The following is a 12,750-nucleotide window of genomic DNA, read 5'->3' on the forward strand; positions in this document are numbered from 1 at the left end:
CAAAAGGACAAAGGGGTGTTGATGGTTGTGATATTAGCTGAGGAATGTGCTAATGATGACATTAAGGGTAGAAAGCACGTGCAAGTGACAGACAGCCCTAGTGGGGGTGGGGTGGGGGGAAGGGGTCGAAATAGGATAAAAGGTGGAGATAAAACAATGGATGGAAATAAATTTAAAAATAATAGAAATAGGTGGGAAAAGAAAAATAAAAAGCTCTTGGGGAATCAGTTTTAGTTAGTGAGTCAGTTTTAATCCAAAGAGAGTGTCCCAGAGAGAGAAGGACAAAGGAGAGGTCCCAAGAGGAAGTCCCAGGTAGGGGACAAAGACAGAGGACAGAAACAGGTTCCAGTTAAGTTAAGAAAAAGAAAGGAGCAGAGAAACAGGCTCCAAGTCAAAGAAAGAGCTGGAAGGAGCAGACTTTCAGTGAAGTGAGCTCGGGAGAAGCCCTGGTAATTGTCGAGGGCTCAGAAGAAGCCCTGAAGATCAAAGAAGGCAGCCGAAGGTTGGTGACTTCATGCTGTGGGAGTTGGGAGAAAAGGTACCCTTAGAGCAGTGGTGTTATGCTTGGTATGGCCAAAGATCTGAAATTGTGCTTGTCAGGAATCCAGGGAAACTGAATCTTGGAAGGCGAGATTGAGACCCTGCAAGGTTGGCCATCGTTGAAGCCATCAGAGTTGAAGCAGCCTTTGGAGAGAATTCTAAGGCAAGATCTTTGAAGGTGAAGATTGGAAACCCTCATGTAAAAGTCAAAGTTTCAGTGAGATTGGTTAACTCGGTGTCACTAACGACTGCGTGGGTTGTTGAGAAATCTATGGAATCTGTTTTGGTCGCATTCGGCACATGGACCTCATACTTACCCTAAGTGCTAGAGCGTAAGATAGACATTGTTTTATCTTTCTGAGCTTGTATAGTAAAGTTTATTTTTGTTTGTTCAAAACAATTGGAATCTTGTAGCTTTATTCTATTAGCAGGTGTCTTAAATCTCTTGCCTTGTCTACTTTAATGAGAATGGTATTGGTCCCTAACCCCGCAACCCAGGGTTTGGCCAGAGATCCTAACACAGCCGTATAAATACTGTGGCTACAAAGCGGGTCAGAGGTTGGGAATTCTGCAGCAAGTGATTCACCTCCAGACTCCCCAAAGACATTTGCAAGGCATAAGTCAGGAGTGTGATGAAGTACTACCCACTTGCCTGATTGATTGCAACAATGCTTAAGAAGTTCAAGACCATCCAGGGCAAAGCAGCCTGCTTGATTGGTGCCTCATCCACTATTTTAAACATTCACTCCCTCCACCATTGGCACAGTGTGCACAATCTACAATATCCACGACAGCAACTCACCAAGGTCCTTTGACCGCACCTTCTAAACTGGCAATTTTGACCTCCTGGAAGCATCACCACCTCCGATTTCCCCTCTAAGTCACACACCAACTTGACTTGGAAATATATCGCCAATCCTTCACTGTCACTGAGTCAAAATCCTGGAACACCCTCCTTAACAGCACTGTAGATGTACCTACAGAGCATGGATTGCAGCGGTTCAAGAAGGTGGTTCACCACCACCTTCTCAAGCGTAATTAGACATGGGCAATAAAAGCTGAACTTGCCACTGATGTCCGCATGCCAAGAATTAATTTTTAAAAACTACACCTCTCACATCTTATGCACCACATATAAACTATTCCCCATGACAGGCATTTTCTCTAAACATCTCACAAGACTGTCAACTAACACATTCCTTTCTGCACAACCTCTTCCCCCACCCCTGTCCCCACAAAGAAATTTTGCTGCCCATTAGGGGCAACTGGCAACACTGAAGTAGATGTCACGCAGTGTTTCTTCACACCTTATTCCCTTTTTTTCCTTCTTACCTCTATCTCATCCTGCACACTTTGCATTATATAAATTGCAAATACTTTCAGTAGCCACTTTTTTGCTCTCCCTTCACACTAAAAGATAATCTGTTTCATTTGAGCTGCTGAAAACAGAAATGCCTCTGCCAGTTCTTTTATATTTTTAAATTTATTTTATTTTAAAAGTTATTTCATTTACAGTTAAAGGAATTTAGGAATGTACAGCATTTCAACCTGCAGGGCATATGTTTTAATGTGTTTTTTTTTCTGACAAGAAAGGTCCTACAGAACCTAACCACAGCTTGTACATTGGCTGTAATGGGAAAATCTGATTCATTTAACATCGTTTTGCTTAAAGTTGCACTTTTCAGGAACGTTACGATGACATTAAGCAATGAATTACTGTATCTGTTCACTGCAAGTCTTCATGCATGTCAGGACACATAGTTCTGATGTTCCAACTTCCAAACCGGAGAATCTTTACCTTTTGTTTCTTGGGTAGCCATTTACTGCCTGCTTGTCAGGATAGAATCCCTAACCTATCACCTATAGAACTCCACCCATTGCCTTTGACTCTCCTAAGCTGGACTCAAAAGCCACTGAGTACTATCTGACTCAAAGCTGGGACCTGGTTGACGGATGCCAGAGCATGTCCACATGCCAGTACACCTTCATATTGCACCTCTGGCAGCCAAGGTCCTCTGAGGTCCCCTTCAGTTCAGTCTAGGGCCTAGTTGCCATGTGTTGCCACAAGTTGGCTCCTTCTTCTCAGTAAATTAGTCAGCAGCAATGGATCATGCACTTGATGCATAACATCACCCTGTGGCAAACAAAGGGAACAGCCCCAGGTAACTATCTGTGGCCCATAAAAGACCGAACGGAACAAAGGGGAGTGGGCAGTAATTACTCGGGCAGTGCTGAGGTCTGCCACCCTCTGGCATCCCAGGAACTTAAGAGCAAAGTGAAAGGCTGCCAAGCTCTAATTTGAGGGCCACCTAAATAGAAGGAAAACTGGAAATAGGGGCATGACTCTCAGGTTTTGAGTCCAGTGGTGATGAGCAACAACCTCTGCAGGAAGGAAGGAGCCCCAGGCATAGGAAGCGAGGGGAGAGGGACAAGGGGAAACAAGGATACAGATGCCATACCCTCAGCATAGAACCTAATGCTGAAAATGGAACTACCTGGAGATGATCGAGAACCAGTGTCACAGGAGACTGCGACTCTCTGGGCAGATGGTCACAGACATCTGTGTTCTCGTCACTGAAGGTCTCACACCTTGCAGCATTGTCCTGCCAGTAGCTACCAAAGTCACTGTGAGCTAAATTTCTTTGCACTTAGTTCCTAACAAGGATCAGATGTGGACCTAAGTGGCAAACCACTGCATCCCTCAAGTCACTGATACCCTCTTTGCTTGAGCTGTACAGTGCATTCATTTCACGACAGATGGAGCCTCACAACCATGGAGGACAGAGGATTTCGCCATCATCGGTGGATTACCCCAGGTGCAAGGCATCATCAATTGCACCCATGGGGCCATCAAGGCATCAAGTGACCACCCATTCAGATCCATCAACAAGAAAAGCTTCCACTTCCTCCACCTTCAGATGGCCTTAGACAACAACAAGATGGACTCGCTTTCCTTGCAGCTGCTATGACTCCTTCATCCTTCGGCAGTCTAGGCTGCCACAACTCTTCACACCACACCCCAAAATCCATGGATACATTCTAGGGGACAAGGAATATCCCTTGAAGAGGTGCTGCTCACCCCACTACGAAATGCCAGACAAAGGCTCAGAGGTGATACCAAAGCCATCTGCTCACCAGAACCACCACTGAGCAGGCCATCAGGCATCTGAAGATGCATTCCAGTGCCTGGACTAATTGGGTGGTGCAATGCAATACACTGCTGCAAGGGGCTCACTCATTGTGGTGCTCTGCTAAACACTCCATAACATGGTCCTCCATAGAGGTGTGGACCTTGAGGATAGCGAGTGCATAGAACCATAGAAAAGTTACAGCACAGAAGGAGGCCATTCAGCCCATCTTGTCCATGCCAGCCTGAGGACACCCAGGTGCCCTTTCTAATCCCACCTTCCTGCACCTGGCCCATAGCCCTGCAGCTTACAGCACTTAAGGTGCAGATCCAAGTACCTTTTAAAAGAGTTTAGAGTTTCTGCCTCTACCACCAACTTGGGCAGCGAATTCCAGACACCCACTACCCTCTGTGTAAAAACGTTCTTCCTCATGTCCCCCCTACACCTTCTGCCACTTATCTTGAATCTATGTCCCCTGGTTCTAGAATTCTCCACCAAGGGAAACAATTTTATCCTGTCCACTCCTATCTGTTCCCCTCATAACTTTGTACACCTCAATCAAATCACTTCTCAACCTTCTTTGTTCTAAGGAAAATAACCCCAACCTATCCAATCTCTCCTCGTCACTACACTTTTCGAACCCTGGCAACATTCTTGTAAACCACCTCTGCACTCTCTCCAGAGCTATTACATCCTTCCTATAATGTGGTGACCAGAACTGCACACAATACTCTAGTTGTGGCCTCACCAGTGTTTTATACAATTCCAACATTATATCCTCACTTTTATATTCTATACCTCTGCCAATGAAGGAGAGCATTCCATATGCCTTCTTTACAACCTTGTCTACTTGAACTGCTGCCTTCAGGGACCTGTGTACTTGTACGCCAAGATCTCTCACTTCATCTACCCCTCTTAGTATATTCCCATTTATTGTGTAATCCCTGTAACTGTTTGACCTCCCTAAATGTATGACCTCACACTTCTCTATGTTAAAATCCATCTGCCACTTTACCGCCCACTCCACCAACCCTTCTATATCATTTTGGAGATTATGGCTATCCTCTACACTATCCACTACTCAGCCAATCTTTGTGTCATCTGCAAATTTCCCAATCGTGCCCCTCCATGTTCATGTCCAAATCATTAATATATATCACAAACAGGCAAGGGTCCCAACACCGAGCCCTGTGGAACACCACTTGAGACAACTTTCCATTCGCAAGGGCATCCATCGACCATTACCCTTTGTTTCCTGTTACAAAGCCAACCTTTTATCCAGTTTGCCACATTACCCTGAATCCCATGGGCTTTTACTTTCCTGACCAATCTGCCATGTGGGACCTTGTGAAATGCCTTGTTAAAATCCATGTACACAACATCCACTGCACTACCTTCATCAACCCTTCTTGTCACTTCCTCAAAGAATTCAATCAAATTTGTGAGGCAAGACCTTCCTTTAACAAATCCATGCTGACCATCCCTGACTAGTCCATGCCTTTCCACATGACAGTTAATCCTATCTCTCAGGATTGATTCTACTAATTTGCTCACCACCGATGTAAGACTAACTGGCCTATAATTGTTTGGCATTTCCTTTGATCCCTTTTTAAACAATGGAACTATGTTTGCATTTCTCCAGTCCTCCAGTAACTCCCCTGTATCTAGTGAAGATTGGAAAATCATCCTCAGAGGATCTACTATCTCCTCCCTGACTTCCTTCAGCAGCCTCAGAAACAATCCATCTGGCCCTGGTGACTTATCAACTTTCAAGGATTTCAACCCTTTGAGTACTTCCTCTCTCTTTATGACTATCCCGTCCAATATCTCGCAGTGTTCCTCCTGGACTACTATATCTACATCCTCCCTTTCCTTTGTAAACACGGAGACAAATATTCATTCAAAACCCTTCCCACAGCCTCTGCATCTACACACAAGTTTCCATCTTCATCTCTGATAGGTCCCACTTTTTCCTTAGCTAACCTTTGAGCATTAATGTATTGGTAAAACGTCTTTGGGTTATCTTTAACTTTACTTGCTAATCCTTTTTCATGCCCTCTCTTTGATTTCCTTATTTCCTTTTTTACTTCATCCCTGTACTTCCTATATTTGTCTAGGCTATCTGCAGTGTTTAGTTCTTTGTGCCTATCGTACACTTTCTTTTTCTGTTTGATCTTCCCCTGTATTCCTGTAGACAACCAGGGGGTCTAGATTTGGAAGGACACATCTCATTAGAAGAGGAGAAGGAGGAAGTGTAAGTTGAAGAAGGAGAGGAGGTAGAGGGGAAGGATGCAGAACACTGAGATGTTCCTATTTCACAGGGAGGGCGTAGCACATGGCACAAAGGTCTCATCAGGATGCAATGAATGTTAGCGATCATCAGATTCAGGAACATTTCAACTGAGCCCCTCTGACCCAGGATGAACAACATGGTATGGAACTCACCTTGAGATGTCTGTGCTGACACTTCTATTGAGCACACAGCCTGGATCATGTTAAACTCTTATCACCAATGAAGAATACACATCTGCCTAGAGATTTTGCTGTCACCATTGGGGAACTGTTGAGGAACCCTTGATCATCTTCACCATCTGCAGTAATTATAGTTTGGATAAACGTAGGACTGTAGCTTTAAGAATAACCCTGTGTTGTAAAATCACGTCTGCGTAAACCAATGAGTTAGCAGCACGGGGAACCTCTAGGAGAGAGTTCTTCCTTAGTTGTAGAGTTTGATGTCCGCATGTAGTTGCTGCTGCTGTCTTGTAAATAAAGTTGCCTGGAAAATCAACTGTATAACAAAATGGCGATGAGGATAAATCAGATACAGTGCTGTACCTCACCCAGCGATTGTGAGTATCTAAGTTCATTAATAAGAAAGGAAGATATACTCATCCAAGATGCTGCAGTTTGGCAGAATTGATCCCTTTGAACCAGCCACAGATGACTGGTCTGAGTATATAGAATGCCTTGCGTTCTTCTTTCAAGCCAATGAAATCACGGGGGAGGAGAAAAAGAGAACGATTCTCCTGAGTGTTTGTGGGAGCAAGACCAACAGTTTAATTCAAAGCTTGACGCCATCCAGTGCCCCAGATTCGAAGACTTTCAGTGAATTAGTCGACCTCGTTAAGGGACATTTTCAACCCAAACCCTTAGTCACAATGCAGAGGTTCAGGTCCAATGCACAGAATAGAGCCTCAGGACAGACCATTGCTACCTATTGAAACAACTTTCGGGGAAACCCTGAATGACATGCTCAGGGATCATTTGGTATGTAGCATGCAGGAGGATGCTATTCAGGGCAGATTGCTGGCTGCAGTGAATCTTGATTTTAAGAAAGAGTTAGAAATAGCGCTTGCGATGGAAAGCGCCATAAGGGATTCACAAGCGATTCAAGGGGTGCAAAATGGTGCTGTTCTCCTAGTTGGGTGGGAACAGTCAGCCAAAAGTGGTGTGAAAAACCAGGACTCCACCACAAAGCCAGAAACAGCCCCTGCTAACCAAAAATTTAGAGAAAACAGCTTAGCAGCAAAGTTGAAAACTAATTTTTATTGACGTGGAAACAATCATACTCCCAACAATTGGCAATTTTAAAAAGTAGAGTGTTATTTTTGTCACAGAAGTGGACACATAATGAAACATTGCAAAGCGAGATTTAAACAGGTTTCCAGACAACAATCGAAGTCCAATGAAGTATACAGTGTAGAAGAGCTAGAAACAACCAATTCTGACATTCAACATGAAGAGCCAATTATTGTCACAGTGCAAGCGAATGGTAAATCCTTAAAAATGGAAGTAGACACGGGTGCTTCTACCACTATAATAGGAGAACACACTTTCAGATATTTAAATAAAGGTGATCAAAAATTAAATTTGGAACAAATATTTGCCAAGTTGAAAATATACAAAGGCGAAGAAATCCAGATAAAAGGTATCACTAGAGTAACTGTTCATCACTGACACCCAACAGCACGCCTACCTTTGATGGTATTAGAAGGCAGAGGACCAAGCCTTCTAGGTCGAAATTGGTTGAAGGAAATTAACCTTGATTGGCCAGAGAGATTTCAAAAGGAAGCTGTAAGAATTCCTGAGTTGAAAAAGGAACAAAGCAAGGTACTTCAGAAAGAGCCTGGAGATTCCAAGGACGGCAACAGGATGATAAAGGAGTGTGTAAGCATTCAGCAACCTGAAGAAATGAAGACTGTCTTAAACAATGACATGGAAGAACAGCAGAAGAAACCCAAGGACACTGCTGAATTACAGAATTACTGAATTCAAGGTGAAATGAGTGAGCTTTGCAAAGAAAAGGAAAACCTGTTGAAAGACTACAAGGATCCCTCAGGTCAAAGTTTGTGCCTCTGAAAAATTACAAAGAGAAACAGGAAGAATTTAACATCTCTGAACAAATTGAAGAACCAGTTGGCAGAGAAGATGCAGCAATGTTCAAGTTTCCAGGAGGAAGCCAACAGATAAAAGAAGGAGACAGAAGAGCTAAAGAATCAACTAAATGAAACTAAAGAGGCACAGACTCGATGGGCTTTAAAAGCAAAAGTCATAGAACTTTCCAAGATGTGAGTAGATAATGAAGTCATGGTAGCTCAATTACTGAACTGAGACAAGCTGAGATTTCACCTGAGAGAAGTTTGACCAACAGTGAAGTCAAAAAGAAAGCCAAGACTAAATCATGTGGTAGAAAGAAGAAAACACGTAGAAAGAGGATACAGAATTACTGATGAGGCGTCGTCTTCCGACAAGACTAAGCCTGATACTTCCCAATTTGGAGGGGAAGGTAGAGAGAAGTCAAGGGAACCAAATAATGACTCATGATTTCATAGTTGTAAATGACAATTTACTGTCAGAGAAGCAGTATGTGTAAAGCATTTCTGTGGAGTACCAAAGTGATTTACCTGGTAAAGTAAGCTCTGTGACTGGACCATTGCCGTGCCACATGGAAGCGGAGGACCATATCACCCATAAGCTTGTGGACCATTTAAGAAAAGGGGAGATATGCCAGCAAAATGGTGTTCCATCTGTAACCATTGTTAAGCCTCTGGTTCCTGTTGAAGTTGCTCAACCAAGGACAGACATGCCCGATATCTCTGTCAGAGTAGAAGACACTGAACTGCATGTGCCTAATGAGGTACCTGATGTTAATGCAGTTCCCAACAAAGTGTTTCCTACAAAAGAATCGGAAATCGTAGAGCTACAACGTTCCACAGGATCAGGAAATCACTTGAAAGACTGAACTTGTAATTTCATGATCTGTGTAAATATTGTCATGTCATGAGATAAATATCCTTGTAAATACAAAATGTACAGAAAAGTTAAAGGGAGAGGAATGTAGTAATTATAGTTTGGATAAATGTAGGGCTGTAGCTTTAAGAATAGCCCTGTGTTGTCACATCAAAAGATCTGTGTAAACCAATGAGTTAGCAGCGCGGGGAGCCTCTAGGAGAGAGTTCTTCATTAGTTATAGAGTTTGAGGTACACGTGTAGTTGCTGCTGCTGTCTTGCAAATAATGTTAAATGTGTCCACCAAGAAAAGTTGCCTGGAAAATCAATTCTATAACATCTGGTCACAACTCTTTTCTTGTCCTGTCATCAATAAATGGAGTCTCGTGTGCCTGGCTTCAAGTGTCAGTATTTACATGGTGCTCATAAAGGAAAACAGTGTAAAGTTACTGTAAAAAGACACCCCAGTGACCCACTCAGTGCTCTGCTCTTGGCCATTTCTATGCTGTGCTCGCTTGTGGCCTCATAAGAGTTGAAGGCAGCCTGTTCACTTACCTCAGCTTGCAGTTATGATATATATGGCGGTCATCCTCATCATGTAGGCATCTCCAGTGACTGCTGCACCTGAAATAATGCAGGGTCAGCCTTCCGCACTGAGCCCTGTTGCCAAGATGCTCTCTCTGTCATAGAGGCCAAGGAGGCCAAAGGTGATAATGGTGCCCTGTAAGGGGTGGTACCCTCATCTTCCTCAGTGACATCCTCAGCCTTGGTTGGCCCTCCAAACGTTGGAAGGGAGCACTAGCTAGGGTGCAACTTGAATCTAATCTAAATATCAGGGGATTGGAGTACAAGAATAAAGAAGTCTTGCTACAGCTGTACAGGGTTTTTGGTGAGACTACATCTGGAGTACTGTGCGAAGTTTAGTTCTCCACATTTGTAAAAGGATATACTCGCGTTGGAAGCAGTGCAGTGAAGATTCACTAAATTGGTACCATCCGATGATGAAAGGCTGAGTAAATTGGGATTATATTTTCTGGAGTTTAGAAGAGTGAAAGGCAACCTTGTTGAAACCTACAAAATTCTGAAGAGGCTTGATAGGGTAGATGCTGAGAGATTGTTTCCATTGGTCAGGGAATCTAAAAGGTTGGGGCATAGTCTCAGAGTAAGGGGCTGATCATTTAGCAGATTTAGGGCTGAGATGAGGAGAAATTACTTCACTCAAATGATTGTGAATCTTTGGAATTCTCTACCCCAGAGGGTTGTGAATGTTCCATCGTTGAATACATTTAAGGCTGGGTTAGACAGATTTTTGGTCTCTCAGGTAAATAAGGAGGAGGTGAAAAAATGGAGTTAATCCCAAGATTATCCATGATCATATTAAATGGTGGAGCAAGCTCAATGGGCTGTGTGGTCTACTCCTGCTCCTATTTCTTATGTTCTTATACATCATTGCATACCAGTGCACATTTCCAGCATGGACTCCAAGTGTTGCATCCATATGGCTCTCCATGAGGTTGGCCACTCTCTCAATGGAGGAGCCCATGCCTTTAAGCCCTGAGCCATTGTGGAACACATGAGCTTTATGGATTCCTCCATTCTGTGCCCATGACCCACACTGTCTCAGGGAACTCCCACATGTGGGAGCACATCTGCTGTTGCTGGTCTAGGTAGCGCCTCCTTTCCAGTGGCCTTGAGGCGCATAACTGTGCTCAGCTTAACAGGGCTATCTGTCCTCCTTCCTCTGAGGGGACGGCCCACAGCTGCCTCTGTCTCTGGCATCTCCTCCTGTACATGTGCTGTGCCACTCACCCAGTGCCATCTTCTCTGAACATGTGCAAAAGATCCACCGAGGTGCCTGTATCTGTGCTGGTGGATGGTGCGTTGTAAGGTGTGATGGGGTTTCTTTGGAACTTTGCTACTTTTCTTAGCCCAGTGATGGTGAGGGAGAAGGCCTCCTTGGCTAAGTGTATGCATCTGTGAGAGGTCATGAGAGCTAGCCTTGGAGAGCAGAAGCCTTTTCAGTGCGTAGGCTTCCCGATGCAACTCAGTGTTCAGTGTGCCGTTGGACAGGGTAGAGTAGAAGGCACAATAGGCACATTTCCATCTCTAATCATCTCCACCATGAGTGCCCATCTCGCAATGGCTGACTTCCTTCTGCTCTGCAATCCAGCTGCTTCCATTGCTCAATCCTCCATGATACCACTACCCATTTGAGCCTTCTCTCATGTATTATATGCCCATTTCTCCTGTAAGGCTAAAAGAGAGTGAGGTGAAGCACTGCTGACCCAAATGATCAATGGCAGCGCCTCCTATTTTTTAGAAGGTGCATTTACCAGTGGTTACAGTTCCTCAGCAGCATTATGGTTCTGAGCTATTCTGAAGGGAGAAGGAATTAGAGGGTTATGCTGATGGAGGTAGATGAGGAAAGATGGGAGGAGACGCAATTGGAGCATGAGTTCGGTCGAATTGCCTGTTTTTGCACTTTATATTCTGTGTGATTTGAACCAATTGTTTTAAATATTCTAGCATGCTCCAGAGAGTGACAGTGGGACAGTGGCCAGATAGCAGGAAGGCTGAAGGTTTGGGCTAGGAATTTTGGTGGGAACAAAGTACCCGATTGGGAAAAAATGAAAGGGGACATGAATGGGTGACATGAAGAGAAGGAGATATGTTAGAAGAGGTCAAGAGAAGAGAAAATAGATAGTATAAATAAATAAGATGGTATAAATAATAAAAAATAGATAATTAAATAAATAGATTTGGACCCCGAGTGGTAGCCAAAATGTACTTGAGTTGACATAAAGCAAATTCAGGTTACAAAGATTAAGGTAGTTTATATTACATAGCTTATTATCCTCTCCTTGAGCCCAGGCCAGCTGAGAGTTGCTATGGGCCTAGTAAAGATCTTAAGCTTCATTGAGAATTATCTTTCTGAAAATGCCTATTTTCCTCTGAAAATGCCTATTTTCCCCTGAAGAATGTTTAAAATTTTTTGACAGCCTTTTATCTGTTACCAGGCCCACAGAATGCCACACTGATTTTCCTGCAATAGTCAAGTGGACAACTCATAATGCAAGCTGCCCACTCCTATGATGGTAATGACTCTATCCCCACAATTTGGGGTGGATCTATGACTCAGGCTGAAGGTTGAAAGGAGTTCCATTCCACAGAATTTTTGTTGACGAGTGTGGCATTTCCATAAATTTCAGGACTTAATATTCATACTGAGTCACTCTATTAGTAACTTGTGTTAACTTGTGAATTATATGCTACAAAGTTTAATTCAGTTCCAATGAATAACCTCCTGATTGTTTTGGATCTTGAGGCTGCTGAAAAATTGACCATAAACTAGCACAGGAGTAGCTGCCAACATTATTTCCTTTCTTCCCTCCTAAGTCAGCAAATATGATTCATTACCCAGCGCTATGATGTGGAAGCAGTAAATAGTTTGCTTGTGGCTATTAAGGTAACTTTTTTTCTTTCTTTAAAAAAAATTGAAATGCAGAAGCCAACAACAGGAAGTGAGAATAATGCTATAGGCTTCAAAAGTGGCAGACGGCGCTGGGGTCAAACTGCACTGAGAACTATGCATGATTGGGATGATTTTGGTAATTCTGACTTTGGAGTGTCCTACGCAAAGAAACCTAGTATAGTAGCAATGAAGGAGAAATCCAATGATGATTCTCTTAAGAGGTAAGCCAATTATTATTCTTTTCATTTTGAGAGATTGGCACATTTTTGGAAATGCGTCACAAAGGGCCATTTTTAATACAATTTTGTTTTAAGGAAATGATAGATACCAATATGTAGAAATACTGATAATGTTATATGACTTTAAAGGATCACATAATTC

The 12,750-nt window shown here is 43.2% G+C and overlaps 1 protein-coding gene across 7 annotated transcripts in view; it reads left to right on the forward strand.

The window, feature by feature from the left end:
* The window catches only part of mak (male germ cell-associated kinase), a 229,465-nt gene that overhangs the window by 146,910 nt on the left and 69,805 nt on the right, over positions 1–12,750 (forward strand). For all 7 annotated transcript variants that reach the window (XM_078539151.1, XM_078539155.1, XM_078539152.1 and 4 more), the window contains one exon: positions 12,403–12,590. In XM_078539151.1, the coding sequence (XP_078395277.1) occupies positions 12,403–12,590 (188 nt within the window). The remainder of the gene's footprint in view (positions 1–12,402; positions 12,591–12,750) is intronic.

The sequence above is a fragment of the Cetorhinus maximus genome, chromosome 3 (genome assembly GCF_964194155.1).
Source record: "Cetorhinus maximus chromosome 3, sCetMax3.hap1.1, whole genome shotgun sequence".
NCBI classification, from domain to species: Eukaryota; Metazoa; Chordata; class Chondrichthyes; order Lamniformes; family Cetorhinidae; genus Cetorhinus; species Cetorhinus maximus.